Raw genomic sequence first — 18,675 nt, 5'->3', positions numbered from 1 at the left:
TCACCGGCTGTTTGGTCTGGCCTTTCTGCGGTTTGCTATACGGACTGTATTTGGGCTTCGCCGGTTTTCCTGCTGCTCGATCTTTATGACGCCGACTGCTGATGTGCTAAAGAAGAAAAGAAATAAGGGAGAACAAATTTCAATGACATGTAAAAATGAACCAATTCATTTAGTTAACTTTGAGATTTTATGCTACTGTGAAAAATAACAACATGAAAGATACTTTAATTTATTTTTTTTTTTTACCATTAATAAATTATTGGGGCTGGACGGAGCAGCTATTAATAGTCAGCATCTGTTTTCCAGTAACAGCTCTGAGATTCATGCACAAAAAAACAACAGTCGTATAAGAATAAAATCAAAGTATTACCAGAGTAAGTTGTAGTTTTACAAAAATAGCAAAAAATATGTGAGAATAAGTTCAAAATAATGAGAATAAAATCACATTTCAACAACAAAGTTGTAGTATTACGAGAATAAAGTCATAATATTATGAAAATAAAGGCATAATGACCATTTTCCCGATACGACTATTTTTATTTTATTTTGTAAAACTTTATTATCATAATGATATGACTTTATTTTTTGACTTTTATTTTGTTTTGGCCCTTATTAGAAAACATTTAAGGTTCAGATAACAGATTTTCACTCAACAGCTCAACATACATGTGATTATTTTCTCAGCCATCATTAAAATTTGAAACAAAATTACTTCTTTTAAACCTCCTGAGTATGAAAATCTGGAGGAATCTTCAGACATGTGATATAAAACAATAAAAAATATCTTATTCAAAACGTGCATATCCACATTTCAAGAGTGATTAATCTGTCTGATCAATTAACAGCGGTCGTTAAAAGTGACTGTAAATGAGATTAAAGCGTTAGACTGAAGGAAACGTGCAGCAGTAAGAATAAATCCAGCTGAAGAATAAAAGCTACTTTCCACATTTTCACGGCCGGCTGTGTAGCCAAGGCAACGGAGTAAAAAACACGAGGCAGAAGTCATTGTTGATATCGTTTAAGCAGCAGGCGACCACCGAGTGTGCGAGAAAAAAAAAGAGAGAAAACCTTAGTTGTTTTTTCTACGTGAATCTGAAATTTATCAGTAATGGCAACAGATTAAAACAAAAAGGCAAAATCTGAGATTCAGAGAAATAAACATAAATAATCTGTAGAGAAGAAATGAGAGAAAACACTGGTCAGATTTCACCAAAATAACTTTTACAATATGCAAATGTGGCAAAAACTGTACTGACAATCATCCTCCTGTATGCAATGCTCACTAGTGTTTACAGGAGCTAACTAGCCGTGCTAATTAGCCTAAGGCAGATAAATGGTTTTTCTGAAAGGAAAGTTGGCCATTAGCATATTTAGCAGCGTGTACACGAGGATGACTGACAATGCTAAAACCCACCTCCTGGCTCTGATTGGCTGTTTTTGGCCATTCAAAACCATAGTGACAACTTTAATCAATATTTTTTAAAAATCATTAGATACTGCAACTTCAAAATTATATTCAAGTAAAAGTAAAAAGTAGAAGAGTAAAAATCTATTTAATAAAAAGTTTACTGAAGTAACTGATCAAATTATCAATCATTTCGTAGTTAATAATTACATCATCAGATGGACCAAAATATAAACTTTGGTGTTTTAAGGACCAAAATGGCAATAATAACAAAACATAACAAAATCGGGCAAAATAATATTTTTCTAAATCAGTTTCTTTCAATGAAAAAAAACTGATGAAACTTTTAGAAAAACTGCAGGTGTTTGTTTGTGTCTGGTGGCTTTTTGTTGAAACATGTTTGTTTTTCATTCAGTGGATAAAAAATCCAGAAATTTTACTCAAGATTATAAATACTTAATCATAAAATTACTCAAGTAAAAGTAAAAAGTACAGTGTGGTAAGAGTAAGTTTTTTCAAAACAGTCACTCAAGGAATATTTGGTGATTTCTTACTGTAATGTGACGCCAGGTTTGAAATTTTGAGGTGGATAAAAACTTTTCAGAGGCTCTTTGAACTGAATTATACCTGATTAAAACATCCAAACTTTTCATTTGAGAACTTTTTCCTTCCCAGACAGTTTTGATGTCAAATAAAAGCAAAAATCTTGAAAATATGAAAAAGTTTAGATAAATTGACAGGTTTGTCCCTGTTCAAACAATAAAACACCGAACATCCTGGCTGGTTAGTGAGAACTATTTTATTGAGCCTCCCATGGTTTGATTTATCAGCATGGAGCTAAATAGCGAGGCGAATGTGGCTTTCCTCCTGCTGAAATATGACAAACAGCTGTGTGGTCAGTGTGGGTACATCCTGTAACCAAAAAACCTGATTTATGTCCCGGATTAAATTTCTCCAATCCTTGCAGAGGGGCGTAGATTCACGCTTTTGTTTTGGCGAGGAGCAGCTTCATAAATTTCCTACGTCTGCCGTTCGCGTCCTGTTTGTGGGGAATCTCTGCTCTTCAGACGTGAAAATGTAAAGAAAACCTGTTTGGTTTTCAGAGAGAGACATCTGATAACGCCGGGCCGATTTCTGACGAAAAACAAATCAAACGAAGGTTTGGCACCAAACCGCACTGATCGAGAAATGAAGATTTAACCTCCATTTTATTTACACTTACTAATCATTCATGTTTAATGACTTATCTACACTTTTCTGTTTCCAGGGTGCAATGATTAAACAACGTCCAGCTGCAAAGATAAAAAAGTAAAATTTTTATGCACAAGTTTGAATTTATTTTGGATTTTCTGTCCATAAAAATATACATACAACCAAAAATCAAAAATCCCTGGCCAATCAAGTGTTTTTTTAAGTCCTAGGCTGATTTTACGGAAACACTTAAAAAGTAAATTTTGCATAAAATGACCCCTTTAAATAAAGACAATGACCCCTTTAAATAAAGACAATGACCCCTTTAAATAAAGACAAAGCAAAACTCAGTAAAACTGGCAATGACTCACATTTTACTTGAAGAGATGTTGAACAAGTTGTAAGGATTTGTGGTGAGTTGGAGGGGAAATATGGAGAAATGAAGAGTAGTTAAAGATTCTTGCTCTGTACTTTATGTCATAAATCTGACCTTTTACCCCAACATGACTCGTCTGCATACGATCCCTGATAATACATGGACGGATCAGCCAGCGGAGCTGCATTTCAGCAGGCTGTGTATCAGTTTCTGTGTTCAAAGACGTCATTTGCATAAAGTAGGGGGTTGATTTATTGTTTCCTTCCTTATCCTCCTTCAGCTGATGCAACAGCACACATGAGGGAGGCGTGTTGGCTTCCCGCAGCCCTCAGAAACGCCACGTCGAGCCGTTCCATCAAACATTCTGACATGTTATGCAAATGTGAATAATTTATTGTGTTAAACAATTTCTCTGGCCCAAATCTGTGAATTTCAAGTTGTGTGAGAGAGAATTTGGTAAAATAAAAAAGAACAAGAAGAAATAATTAAATTATAATTTTTTGAAAATGATGTCTCAATTTAAAACCCAGTTTCCAGTCTGTGAATCTCACCTGCTTTAGCTGAGTCTCTGAATTGACATGCACGTCACACGTCTCACAGTAAAAGGTTTTGTTCTGCAGGCCAGTCGATGATTTGGAGGATGAAGCCAATTTGCTTTTGACTCCCGGTCGAGGGAAAGACTTGATGGAGCCCACGCCGCTGCGGGCCTCCAGCATCGTCTTGTGCTTCGTACCTGCGGGTCAGAACGGGAAACGAGACGTGTCACGTCATGACTGTCACCTCTGGGGAAACGGCCGGAGGGAGACAGGGAGGCAAAGAAGTTCAAATATGGGGCTTGCCGCTCGGGTGATTTCTGAAATACGAGGATCAGAGTTGAAGGGTCAGCTTGTAATTTATCCTAAAACATCCCCCATCAAAGACTCACCAGTTTAAAAGCTACATATTCGACCTTTGAGCTGCGTTTGACTCAGGAGAGACAATTACTAACCCACAAAGAAACGGGGTTAAAGTCTAAAGTTTTTTAAAGTTTTTATTGGAGACATGCAGCTCTGAAGCTCTTTAGCCTCTTGAACTGAGCAGCATGAAAGTCAGTAAGGCTCATATTTATGACAGAAAAGAAACACATAGCCTGCTTTACTAACAGGGTTTGTTCACACTAATTGGAAGTGAACAGAGTTTGACATTCTGTATTTTTATTACCGTGAAATAGAAATTCCTCTTTACAGAGAAAAAAAACAAAACCCACGTTACTAAAAATCTTTACCAAGGCATAAAGCAACTGAAGCTGTTTGTGACACAGTTACCAAAAATAGTTAAAAAGAAGAAAAAGAGAAAATTTGTAACACGATCAATTATTACTTGAAAACAAGCCATATTGAGGTCATATTGGCTCTAATGAAAAAAGGTTTACATAAAACGTGCAAAAACAAAACAAAAATACGACTAATAAAAGAAAAGGACTTGTTTTGTACCTAAAATGTTCTGTTTTAGGTTTGTAACTGAAAATCTAATACAAGGACAAACACAAAAAGTCTCCATCGGCATAAGTTTTATTTGCTGTAATACCATTAAAACTATTCTCAAACTGTGACAAGGGCCAAACAAAACTACTCCTGGGTCCACAAATGGCCCCTGGGCCGCACTTTGGACACCCCTGTTGATTTAAACTCCAGATTTAACAAGCCGCTAAATCAGGGACTCTCCAACATCATCTGCTTTCGGACAAACTCCGAACTTGCAAATCTTCACTGAACCTTAAACTTCCCTTCTCCAGCTCACTCTGGAATGGAGTTCCTCAGGGTTGTGTACGGAGCCCCTTGCTCAACCATAACTGTACCAGATCCCACCAAAAGCAAAACATTGATCATTTCTGTGCCTATAGTCTGGTTGAATAAATCATTTATTGTAGCAAATTTCTTATTAAGATAAGATTTCAGATTTATAGTTGTTTCCATAAATTCATTTAATAAAGTTAGAAAAAAAACAGAACTGACAGTGTCATCAGAAATGGTATTTTTAATATTTTTCTCCACTGTTTGTTCCATTAGAGGATCAATAAATATCAGTAAATCTGACAATATGATTAAATGTGAAGTTTCAGTTATGCTTTTAAAGAGCAGTGTTTGTATTTGTGGTCAGATTAATGCTGCTAAAAGTAGTCATAGCCATACAGTTAAAACATAGTTTTTTAATCATAATTTTTATCATTCTGACAACAGTACCACAAAATATTGAGATATTTCATCCTTGCAGTGATTGTTGCAACATGTTCAGTAATGTTGTAAAACCTCAGGGGAAGAGAAATATAGTTCACATTTCAATATATGTTTTAAAATATATTTTTGCATTCATACTGCCAACATATGAGGCCACTTGCAAAAGGAGTTCAATCTCCAAACTGTCGGAAGTATCAGCCTTTTAATAAATGGTAGAATTTCTGTCTGAATGTTACAAAGACTAAAAAATGACTGACAGAACAAAAGATGTCAGAGAAAACCCCAGCTGTTTGGTAATGAAAGGAACTTGTTCTCTCTTCTGAATCAGAGCTGCGTTCTGCACAAGGTGGTGTGACTATTAATCTGTCTGTGCTCAGCTGAGAGTTTTATTGTGTAGGAGTTTCTGTGACAGTCATGCTGGGAATCCTGCAGATAAATATTAAAATGTTCCAAGATTTTTCTTTTTATATAAATCAACTGGTGGTTGCGAAAAGCAACAGACTCCTTCTGCTGTCAGAGGCAGAGGGATTTTATTTTTATGCAGAACTGCTGAAAATGTGCATCATTATTTATCAATAGATACACTACAAAAACATAAATATTACCAAATACTTTTGTTTAGTGTCTAGTGCAGATATCTTACTACACTTGAAATAAGACAAAACTAACTTACAAGTGGTTTTTCAGCAAATTGCAAGAGCTCAAGTCAATAAGTCCTTAAAATTAATGAAAAAGTTCCTGTTGGCAGATCGTTTCACTGCAAACAAGGGAAAATGTCTTGTTATAAGTGGCTTATAAGCACTTTTTCATCAATATCAAGGAATTATTTACTTAAACAAGGTCGTACACATTGCTGAAAAGTTACTTGCAAGTTACTTTTTTCTCATTTCAAGTGTAATAAGATAAGACACCAGAAACTAGACAAAATAACTTGGTGATATTTTGAGTTTTTGCAGTGTAATTGTTGTTTTGTTTTTTGTATGAAGTTCTGCCAAGCTGGTGATTTTACCTTCTGTTTTTATCCAGTTTTCACTGTACATTGTTCTTTATGTTTGTTTGTTTTCAAACAGTCAAAAGGGACTGAGGCCAAACTTTAAACTGCTGCAGTGCAAGTTTCTCCACAGGGTGTTAAGCCTAAATCTTATTTATGAAATTAGAAATAACTTTATTTCTCTCCTTACCGGTGTTGTGAGCGTCCAGCTGCGACGCAGAGTTGACCGCCACTTTGCAGAGCGAGCAGTAAAGGAGGCGCCGGGCTTTCTCCTCCTCTGTCTCCGTTTCGGTCTCCGTCTCAGCTTCGGCCTGGTTGTCCGCCTCCGTCTCTGAGGGTGAGCTTGTTTTCGGCAGCGTCTCCTCTCCGTGAGAAGCCAAGGTAGCGTCGGAGGCGGCCGCGTCACCTGGAGCTTTCAGAGAGCTTAACGGCTCAGGCGAGGACGCAGCTGGGGTCGCCGTGGGGTTCGCTGGTCTGATCAGGGGGGAAGCCGTTGACCCAGAGGTGACATCTGTGGAAAAATAAGTGGAAATTGTGTTTAGTTTAGGGCTGAAACTACAATTATTTTAGTTACCGATCATTACATTTGCATGATTAATCAAATGATTGGATAAACAATCTGAACACTGCAGATTTGTTATTTAAATATTAGGAATGCATTTAAAAAATTCCACCAAAGTGAAATATAAAGTGATAGAAAGGGAATGTCTCAGACACAAACTCTCCTGTCTGGAGAGAACTTGGACCAACCTGCTCGTCAGCTGCAATGCGGTTTGTCCCAAGATTTCACCCAGCAGAAGAGTTTGTGCAGTGAGAGTCTGTTGAGTGAAGAAAATCAAACGTTTTTCCCTTCCAGGTCAAATAAACCTGCTTCACCAGACGTGCATCAGTGTGTAAAGAAACAGATTTGATCCCATTGCAACGGTTTTCGAAAGATTTTGAGCAAATAAACAGATAACCACAAATCTAATTGGACATTATTACAATTAAAGCAACAACAGTACAACATCAGGCTCAGTTTCACCTCATTTATGAATTTATTTAATAGAGTGAAACCTGAAGCAACCCTCAAAAGTAATGAGCAATAATGCATTCATAAATTATGAGATATTTGTATTCTTTCCATTTTGTTTCCATATTGTTTTTGTAATTATTACTGATGACACTAATAAGGCGCAATAATGAAATTAATTCCCCAAAGCAACAATCTGTGAAAAAACACGGCTAATTTTATTCAACATAATGTGGAGGAAATAAAATTGCTGCTGCTTCCTAAACCACAGAAAAATTTAGCTGTGAACTTCAAATAGACCAATTTCTGTAATTTTTGCCAGCATCCTTCAGATGCAGCTTTTTAAATTTAAACCTTCGGGGCTTTTTGATCAAGACAAAACCAAAAACTTTGATCCAAACAAAGGTTTCAGTTCAGGGTTTCATTTCAATCTTATGTGTTGGTCCATTTTTTAAAAATATTCTGCTGTTACTTTAATTAGCGTTTCAATCCAAATGTGATAGAAGTTGTTTTGTTTTCAAGTAGATCGATTTTTTTTTATGAAGAACAGCTTTGTTTCTAGAGGCTTTATTATTCATTTTATTTGTTGTTCTGTTTATTTATTTTGGATATTTAAAATATCTTTCAGTTCCAGTGTTACATGTTCATTAGAATTTGAAGTTCAATGATATTTCAGAATGTACTTTTCCACTATTACCATTATATTACTTGAAAATGGTCTCAAAATATCAATATTTTCATTTACCACAATAATTTCTGGAACAATTTATCATCCATTAAAATTTGTTATTGCGAACGACTTACAAGTCACAAAACACATTATCTTTCCAAATGGCTTCTAGTGCAAATATCCTTTTATGCTTGAAATAATAATTATTTGCAAACTGCTTCCTGTTTGCACTGCAAAAACACTAAATATCACCAAGTATTTTTGTCTAGTTTCCAATACAAATATCCTGAAAACACCTGAAATGAAAGAAACTTACAACTTGTCATCAAGACATAGGAGCTAAATAATTCCTTAACAAAGATGAAGAATTTCTCGTTCAATTTCACTTATAATATTGGAAAAATGTCTTGATAAAAGAGAAATAATCTGCCAATATAACTAGTAATTTCTCTTCAATATGAATATTTACCTGTTTTGTGCTGAAAAGTTTCTCTAACTTCAAGTATACTAAGAAATTAGACGAAAATACTCGTTTTTGCAGTTTACAAAGAAATGCTGTAAACCGATGGTTTGTCTCTCATGTCTAAAGTTAATCTTGATACTGTATATTTATGGTAGCTGTGAATCTGCACCGTGTTCAACACCTTGAGCTGCTTCACCCTGGCACAAATGTTTGTATATCATTTTCCAAGAACAAAGACAGCAGCGGATCGATATATTGGACTCATAAAAACAACACCACGCGTCCCGGCGTTGAATACAGAAGGACCGTGACGGGCTGCAACTTTTCCAAAAAATTAAAATCCTCCTCGCCGGCGCCGGCTGATCGATGCCGACGCCTCCGACTTCTCCGCACTGCAGAAGTCGGAGGCGCCGCCGAATGAAGATCTGTGAGCCCGGAGAGCAAATCAATAGTGAATTATGTCACGCTGGTTTTGTGGACCATTAGATATACGGTCGTTATTTATCCCAGCACAGTTGGTGCCACAAACACCTTGTGAAGCCAACAGTTTAACAAAGATCACCACAGTCAAAGGAAATCAGAAACGCAAGCAGGAGATTGTAAATTAGGCTTCTGAAAGTATCAGAAATGATCTAAATAAAGCAGTAAAATTTGTGATGGTACCGCTCTCACGCTGAATGATAATAAACGTATGGAAACGCACACACTGTGATATTTACTTTTACTATCTGAGTGTTTGCGAGCATCCAATCCATTAACCTCTTGAAATGGCTCTCAGGCACATTTTTACCCATAATGCTCTCCTTTTACACCTGACTGACTCCAGCTATAAAATTTGCAGCTCCATCATAAAACCTGCTGCAGCTTTTGAATGCAGATCTTCGCAGGAGTCAGCGGAGGATGAATATACAAGGACTGCTTCAAAATGCAATGAGGCTGTGCTTTATGATGGTAGAAATATGCTGTAAAGTCAGAACATATTTCAAGAAACACCCCATTTTACCCCCCAGAGTGAAAGACTTTAGGCTGGAGTACAACAGCAAAGTTAGGAAACTGTAGTTTGGGAATTTCATGAGGCACTGAGAACCATTCCTCTCCATTAATAAAATTTAACAAGGATGAACATCTTATGAATCTACCTCCTACATACTTTAACACACAAAAAAAATACTTATTTGTTTTTTTAAATACTTTGCAGAACCATTTAACTCCCATTTTCAAGTCAAAGTTTGAAGTGGTGATGTAATTCCTCTGCAGTCGAGACAAGTCTGCAACTTGAGTAAATTATATTCTGTTTAGAAAAGTATAAAAAACTAAAAAGAATGTTGAAAAACATTTGTATTCCCCAGATTTTTAAAAAACTATTTATACTACACTATCTGATGATTTTCACCTTCAGAGAGATTCTTTCTCTTTCCCATATTGCTCGAAACCTGTGGCTTGCTTAATAATGTGGAACATCCTTCTGAAGCAGATTTCCTTTAGCTCACCAGACAAACTAATCAACTCAGCTCTGTGAAATTAATTATAGTGATTCAAAGAGCCCTGACACACAATACCATCTATACATTTAGTACCACAACAAAAAATTGCATCTTTATGACACTTAAATCCAATTTGCATAATAATTTGGAACATGGTGTCAAATGTCTGACTTCAAAGTGTAAACGCGTCCGAGTTGGACGCGTTGGTTGTGAACGCAGCACGAGCTTCTGGTTTGTGTATTGTTGTAATAGCAACTGCCAGTCCAGTCGACCCCAGGTATCAGTTTGCTCAACAGAAACTATTTTAAATAATCTCTATTTAAGGAAAAGCAGCAGCTGAATTTTCTTAGAAACAACTCAAACTTCTCATTTAACTAATTTTGGCAAGGAAGCCGTTTTTCCCTGTGCCCTGCTGCTCTCCTTTTGTGCCGTTTAACAAAGCGCTCCTGACAGGATCTGTCCATCTCCTGACCTCAAACAAGGGCACCTTTTGATTACCGTTGCCAGCACATGATTGAGCGCTGGCGGAGCGGCGCGGAGCACCTGTGGTCGTTGACCTCCGGGTGTCCGCATGTGTTCCCGCCGACGCTGCAGATGTCTGCAGACAGATTTAAGAAAGGCCATTATTTACAGCTGTTACGTCCAGTATCATGAGAGGAATATTTGAAGGGGATTTAATTATTATTTTTACCTCTCGGACTTTATTTATTTCATTTAAACATTGTAAACTGAATAATTAATGCCTAAGCCTAGTTTTAGACAAATGCAACTTTACATTAAAGCTGCAGTATGTAACTTTTATTGACACTGAAGACATTTTAAATATCTAAAATAAATAAACAAAATATGAGTCAACAAATAAAATGGATTATGAAGTTTCTGTAAACAAAATTGTCCTTCAAAACAGGCTAGCTGAGACCAAAACAGTGGACCGAAAACTTTTATCATCTAGTTTTTGGTAGAAAAAGAAAGAAAATAGAAAAATTATATATCCAGCAAATGGAAATTATTGAACTAAATCAAATTTATCTTCCAATTAACAGATTATCGTCTACTTCTAGTTTGTAACACCCAATTTTCTCAACCTCCTTCCTGAACTGCTGTTGCTGTTTTAAGAAATGCATCACTCCCACCCAAAAGCAACCAATCAGAGACAGAGGCAGGGTCTCAGCGCTGTCAATCACCCTCTCATGTACTCGCTGCTCAATGTGTTAATATCGGAGAAATAACTTTCAGTTACAGGAAAAGCATTTTCCCACCATCATAGACGGCTAAGCTAACCAGCATTATCAAACTTCTGTTATGTTGAACTAATGCTAGCGTCACTAATGTGTTGACTAGCATGATATTATAACTAGCTAGTCATAACGAATAAGTAGCATAACTCATGTTACGCTGGTTACATGTCAATGGTAGCTGCAGCGCCACACGGAGGGTGATTGGCAGCGCTAAGATCCACTTCCTGGCTCTGATTGGTTGTTTCTAGTTAGCCCTGGAAGAAGGCAGAGGAGCTCAATCTTTTCAAACAGTGATAGCTTCAATATCAAAACATACATTGTTTTAATAAAACTCACATACTTTTTTGCTTTAGCTCCCTTGAATTCTAGTAAAGTGGTTATTTGACCCCGCTAACCTTGGCTGATGTTTACACGTTTAGCAGGCTGCCAACGACCTCCTCGCTCCTACAATTAACAGCCGTCGACTCCCAGGCGGCCGCGCCGAGCCGAGCATCAAAACAGCCTGAAATCACAGCGATTAACTCAGTCAGGCTTGCTGTCCCCATCCGGCTGCCATCACACCTGCTTCTCTGCCGCTACGTTGCCAGGTTTGAGTGCAATTCCCAGGAAAAGGTTTGGGGTCGGTTTGAGCCAGACAGGTTTTTGTGCCTGTGGGCTACGGCTGAACTTTTTCTGAGTCAATCTGGGAGCAAAGAGAGGACGACTTCCAGCCAGGCTTCAGGGATTCACATACTTTTTACCCCAAATGGATCAACAGCTGGAGAAAAAAAAAGCATCTAAATCAACGTGGGAGTTTTTCTTGAGCTTTCCAAATCCAGTCATCGGGGGCTCAGTGTCCTGCATGTTTTATATGTGTTCCTGCCCCGTAGTAACTGGCTGCAGTGGTAGAATTACCTCCTCAACATGTCAGCAGGTTCTGAAAAGCCTGGCAATAACTCACTGGTTTCAGCCTAGTAAGCTGGAGAGAAAACATGAGTTTTCAGTTTATTTAACACATTCTTTTAAAACAGTTTTAAAACTTTTCAGATATAAGTTTTAAAAAAGAAAATTGTATCGTGGAGAAATTTTGTGCTTTTTATTATCTAAATTTGCAACCTAACTTTGTAGATATTATTATTCTCTTTTTTTGATAGAAGCACATTTGAAGCAAGTTTAAAAAAAAGAAGACTTGGCTGTTATAGACGCAGATTCAGTATCTGACTGCCAAAAGTGACGGCCGCATGTAAAGCTGCATGAAATTAACAACATTCTTTATCAATAAAACACAAACTTAAAAATCAGCTACTACAATTTATTTTCTTTCTTTCCATCAAAAAAGCCACACATTGATCTGTGCTTCTGCAGCTCAACAGGAAGTAAGCCGTTCAAAATAAAAAATTAATTTCACAATAAACTGAACTTAAACTGATATAAACTTTACTTCAGTATAAAAGGTACTGAACAAAATATATGATGGCCATAGTGCTGTACAGTGAAGCTGTACATCTGTTTGTCTCTGAAAAGCAGAAGTGGAGCCTCCTGAACAACCAACAACAATACAGCAAGTGGTTTCTGGATGATAAATCAATAACAAAATAGTTGTCTTTTCCAGCAGCCATTGTACAGCAGTAAAACCAGCTGACCAAACGTGCTGGAACTCAACTTGGGTTACTAGGTAACGGGCTGTACCTGCCCGTACCTGGTTTGTGATGTTACATTTTAAAACGGCTCATTTTCCAGAGACCAAAAAACATTAACTTTTATCCGAAAGCCGGCTTGAAGTTTTTTTTTTTTAAGCTCTTGGTCTGTTTTTATAAGCAGTTGAAACTGAAATAGAAGAAAATATTAATCTCGAATGACAGGTCCCTTTTCTGGTTTCACATCTTTATAACAGACGCCAATAAATGCGAAGAATGCCATTTCTGTACTTTTCATTCATCTTATGTTATAATAAAACAATAAACCGTCCCAATAAACGATTATATTGTTGTTTTGAGACAATAATGTAATGTATTGATAATAGCATAACAATGCAAGCTCACAGAACAATGAACTTAAATTTTCAATAGATTGCTCCACACTTTGATTTGATAGATTTTCAAAATAAAACACTGTAACCAAAAACATCTTACAAATCAAAATGTACAAACAACCACAAATAATGAGTAAGACAGATTGTGAAGACTCTGTAAGCAAAATGCCAGTCAAAAAATATGAGTCATTATAACGAATCCCAGTTTAATTAATCATAATTCATTTTTTATTTATATTTTAATTTCTGAGAAATTTTGCAGGAATAAACTGTTCACTCTGATGCTTATATTGTATCTAATGTAAAAACATACCAGTTTCACTCTACAAACAGAACTTTTCCTCTGGTTTCAGTGTTTTTATGTCTGATAAATGGTGAACTTAATTGTTTTTTATTCACATTTCTTCCAAATGATAACAACACATAGCTCACATTATCCCCCAGTTCATTCATATTTAATCTGCACATAAAAGCCGTGCAAGATGAAAGGAAAATGAGTAGTAATGAGAAACGGGCCGCTGTTGTCCTGATCCATCTACTTCGTCCAGAACCGGGTCGGTGTGAGTGTTTGCCCTTGTGTCGGGGGGGTGAACCCATCCACCACAGCGTCATTAAAGAGCCATTTGATGTTGGAGGGGCAGGTGATTAAACTGTACTTTGGCTGGCCTTGGACGGCCCGCGTTCTGGGGATCTTCCAGTAATCCATATCCCCAGTCAGTGTGACCTAACGGGCTCGGCAAGGCCCAGTTAAGAACTCAATCCCCTCTCATTAATGGAGGTAATGACTGTGATCAATCTAAAGATGGTGAGGGCGAGCACAGCGCCAACAGCGGGGTTGGAGGTAGCGGGATAAAGACGTAGGAGATGGAAACCAGGTGAAAGAAAGGAAAACAGATAAGAGGATTGATTCTGGAGGCGGAGAGGTAAATGGAACCGGGAAAGTACGAAAACTTTGAGCCCAAACAAACAAATCTGAAGGAGAAAAAAAAAAAGAGTGAGGATGAGAGAGATAAGATTGAAGGCGAGTAATCAAAGACGGGACGCAGCTAAAGGTGGAGGGATTGAGACGGAGGGAATGCCGAAGGGGAGAATTTCAAATCTGGACAGACCCGGTCCAGAGGGGACACGCCTCCCCTGACGGCTCCTTCACTGCCAAATCACTAAATATCACCAAGAATTTTTATCTGATGATAGTAACACAGAAGAACGGAACAGGGCCGGACAGAGACTTTTTGGGGACCTGAGCACATTTTCCTTTAGGGCCCCCCCAATATCAGCAAGTCAACACCAGAGGCTTCATCGTCCCTAATCTACTGCATGTGTGTAACATGCTAACTAACTACCATTAGCATCTGTAATTAGCTCACATCATGTAATATATATAAATATACCGTGGTTTCATCAGACCATAGCACATTTTCACATGTGTTTGGGGGATTTTAGATGTCTTTTTACAAAATTAAGCCGGGCTTTGATGCATTTCTTTGCCTCCTCCTTAAGACCAGACATATGAAGAACACAGGAGATTGTTGCCACGTGCAGCCAGTACTTGCCAGAACTTCTTGCTGTCGGCCTCTTGGCAGCTTCCCCGACTCGAGTCCTTCCTGTCTTCTCATCAATTTTGGACGGATATCCTGTTACTGTTGTGCCATGTTTCTAAACTTGATGATGACAGTCTTCACAATGTTCCATGGTATGGTTTATAAATTGGAAATTCTTTTGTAGCCTTCACCTGACTGATATCTTTGAATAAATGAACACCACTGTATATATTGGCGCTCTTCCGGGCCCCCTGCTGGTGTGGTGGACCTAAGCAGCTGCTTAACTCGCACATGTCTTGGGCCGGCTCTGCAGTGGAATTAGTACTTTTTTACCAATATTAAGGAGGAGCTAAAATAAGCTTCCATATTTTACTGAAAACTTACTTGTGAGTTAATTTGTCTCATTTCAAGTGTATTAAGATATTTCTGCTAAAACGTAGGGCAAAAATACTTGGTAAGATTTTGTGTTTTTTTTTCAGTTTTTAGCATCAGAGGAGGGGGGGAAATCCTTCCACTCTGCTTAAACCTTCAGTCAATCACTAAACTCCCCCTGGGTTTGATTACCTTCTCTATTCAAGTCTCTTTAATTAAAATGATGAAGCTTTATTATAACCTGTCACCTCTTAAAGGACAGGAACTCCTCAAACCCCCAGAGTCCTGTCAAGTTTCATCCAACCTCCTGGACTCTTTTATTATTCTATTTTTTGCTCATTATGTCAGTTTCTGAAGTTGAAATGTTTGCATTTATCTCCCAGATCTTCTGTTAAGGAGAAATTGTTCAACAATCGTCTTAAAGATTTCAAAGCTGTTTGAAATCTTTCTCATTTGGAGTTAAAATGTGAATAAATCACAGAAGATTCAGAACTTTTAGAAGACATATTAAATATAACACATTATTTATTATTCGATAATTATTACATTAGCTTAGCATAAATGCTGCCTCATACTTTCTGATTTTAATTGGGAATCAGTTCTGTTACCAGGTAATATATTGAGACCTTATTAGTCTGATGTTGAATATTTTACCAGATGAAAATTGGTCCCTTTCTTTAATAAATACAATTTTAATAAGAGTAATTTTATCAAGAAGTATTTCTGCTCTTGAGTGAAATTTCTGTATTTTCTTTCCACTGAATGAAATGCAAACATGTTTTAACGAAAAATCCATCAGACACAGAGACGCACCCGCAGTAGTTGTTAAAGTTTCATCAGTTTTTCATTGGAAGAAACTGATTTGGAAAAGGTTTAATTTGTTATTTTTTTATTTATATGAATTATTGTAATTTTGGTCCTTAAAATACCAAAATTTCCACTTAACTTTATATCTTGGTTCCTCTGATGATGTAATTTTTAAATATTAAATGATTGATAATTTAAGTTCTTGAGTTTTACCAAATACTTTTTCACTTTCACTTCAGTAAAAACATGTTGAAGTGGTTCTGCTCAACATTTTTCGGTTCTCTACTCACCACTGGATAAATGACAGACTGACATCTATTTTCTTGATGTCATGCGCTCTACCTCCACGACCGTGCGTTATTAGTGAATCAATTGGAACTAATTTCGACGTAATAAACTATTAATTGACATTTAATGGTAGGCCAGTTAATTGTTTGCGTCGCTCCGGGGACCATCAGGACGGACCTGCAGCTCCTGCCTCGCTGCTGCACAGCTGCGTCGGCGCTGCTGGCGCTGCTCCCCTGACAATCTGCTCTTTAATAGCTAATATCAGGGTACATTTCCTCAGGCGCTGGGGTGGAACTGAGAGATGGAGGGATGTGCTGTGGACATTTCTTTCAACCTCTACTCTCTGCGGTGCTGCTGTAAGGACACAAACCTAACAGGCAGCTGCTGAGTCATCCGCGTAATTCAGCCCAACGCTTTCTGAGAGCTCAGACAACATGCATGTTCAGTGATGAAGGATCTGAGTGCTAAACGGCTGGCTGGACATGTTTTTATAAGCTTTAGACCACAAACCAATGAAGTGGCACCACTGAAAACTACTTCTAAGCTTTGACAATGTCATCATTTTAAACTTGTCTGAGAAGAATGAATTTAAAAACCAGCAGCAAAGGAACAGATGTAAGGAGAGAAGCAGGTAATGGAGACGGTAAATCTGCAAAACACAAAACACTACCAAGTATTCTTGGTCTCGTTTCTAGTGCAAATATGTTAGTAGACTGGAAATAAGGCAAAACTAACTTACAAGGAACTTTTCAGTAAGACACACAAGCTTGTTTCAAGTATATAATTCCTTACTACTGATGAAAAAGTACTTATATAGAGAGACATATAAAATAACATTGAATAATACAAACTAAATGCTATTATGCATGTGTACTTGTATCGAGTTTGTCACTTGATGTTATTTTCAAATAATTAAAATAATATGGCCCACTTAAATCCCACTTTGTATTTCAAAATAAGAGTTTTTTTGTTTCTTTGCTAAAATAAATGATATAAGCTAATTTAAAATTATGTCAATGATAGTATGTTACTCTTAGAGCAGCTTAGGAACGATGGATCATCTGGTGTCAGTTTGGGGGCTCCAAATAAAAACCTGTTTCGGGCCCCAGAAAGGTTTGGACCGGCCCTGGCATCATTCCTTCATGTTTGAGTGGCTCAAAACGCTCTATTTGTTTCAGAAACGTTTTTAAATTCTTTGAAAACCAACAGAAATGCCATCTTTGGCGTTTTTAGTTTTATTTTTTGGCTCTGAAATATGTTTTTTTTATTGCTTTGGTGATTTTCATCCAACAAAATGCTTTAAGAGGGAAAGTAAGTCAAAACAAAAGCATAAAAGATACATTTTTTCCATGTTTTTACAGCTTTTTAGGTGTTTTCAGAAGTTTTCTTTCTCTAAAGCAGGAGCATTTGAAAAATATTCGACAATCGTAGAGAGTCTAAATTCATAGGATTTATTTAATAAGAATAAAACTATTGGCTTTTGCTTATTGTGCGACAGACATTTTTATTTCCAGCAAATAAAAACAAAAAAGATTGTTTCCCAACACACTGAGCTGTGGTGAAAATGAATTATCCATGAGTAATTCAGTCAGTTTATCAGTTTTCTATTGCCCTATTTTCCCTTTAATTTAATTTTTTTGCAACTGGAAGGAGTCTGTCAAAGAATAAAAGTTGTAACTGATTCCAAACACATTGTGAGGAGCAGAAGGAGAAGCAGTGCTTAGCGTCTTGACAAATATGGCAGTGTTTCACCATAATGACTTGCACTGTGTAGCCGACTGCCAAAATAATCTTAATTTGACAGCTCTGATGGCTCTGTGCGATCTGGACAACTTAAAGTTTTTCCCCTCCTGTAATTCAAGGGGAAAACCTACAGCCTTACTTGTATTTGACTCCATTTGTCAAGTTCCTTTGCTTAAAAACACAGACTTCAAGTATTATTTGCATGGCACAATCACACGTATTTTTAAAAGCAGAAATGAGCAACCAGCTGGCATTTAGGAGCAAAAACAAGCCATTTTAAATCCTTCTTCAATAAAAGCCGGCAGAGCTCTGCCTCCCCGTTGTTTCCACCGACTCTCGCTGCGGCCATTACTCCACCACCAAACTGAGACTTTCATTAGAGCCCGTGAAACACTTCAGCCGTTCAGTTAATGCAGCATTTATCCGCCTTGACTGTTAATTCTTGTGACGTGTGAGCACATTAATATTCATTACCCTGAACTGCTTGCGATAAACCAACACCTCCAGATCTCAGGTCTGCTACAGAATCATGCAGGTGATACTTTTCAGGGAAATGAACTGATTAATGTTTGTTGACATCTTATTATGGCTCTTTTTTTATCTGTTTATTATGTTTCCGGCTGCTTTAGGTGATCCAGGACTAGATTTACATGTTGTCATTTTAATGTAAACTAAAAAATAGCTGTTTGTGATTTGATAAAACTTATAATTACTTCAGAAATGTTAATCTTTTTTGTTTTATTTCTCACCGATGGGTTGGTGACGCGTTTTGGTTCATTATGTACTGGAGTCTACAGAGTAAACACAGCAAGGCTAACTATATCTGGGTCGTTGTTTATCATGTTGCGTTTGACTGGTGTAATTTTA

General features: G+C 37.2%; 1 protein-coding gene across 3 annotated transcripts in view; it reads right to left on the bottom strand.

Moving 5' to 3' along the window:
* The window catches only part of znf385d (zinc finger protein 385D), a 100,098-nt gene that overhangs the window by 20,417 nt on the left and 61,006 nt on the right, over positions 1-18,675 (bottom strand). For all 3 annotated transcript variants that reach the window (XM_055047310.1, XM_055047308.1, XM_055047309.1), the window contains 3 exons: positions 6,370-6,690; positions 3,524-3,705; positions 5-106 (listed from right to left, as the gene is read on the bottom strand). In XM_055047310.1, coding sequence (XP_054903285.1) covers positions 5-106; positions 3,524-3,705; positions 6,370-6,690 — 605 coding nt within the window. The remainder of the gene's footprint in view (positions 1-4; positions 107-3,523; positions 3,706-6,369; positions 6,691-18,675) is intronic.

Source organism: Poeciliopsis prolifica, unplaced genomic scaffold (genome assembly GCF_027474105.1).
Source record: "Poeciliopsis prolifica strain line A6 unplaced genomic scaffold, Auburn_PproV2 SCAFFOLD025, whole genome shotgun sequence".
NCBI classification, from domain to species: domain Eukaryota; kingdom Metazoa; phylum Chordata; class Actinopteri; order Cyprinodontiformes; family Poeciliidae; genus Poeciliopsis; species Poeciliopsis prolifica.
This window is presented reverse-complemented; position numbering and strand designations above follow the sequence as displayed.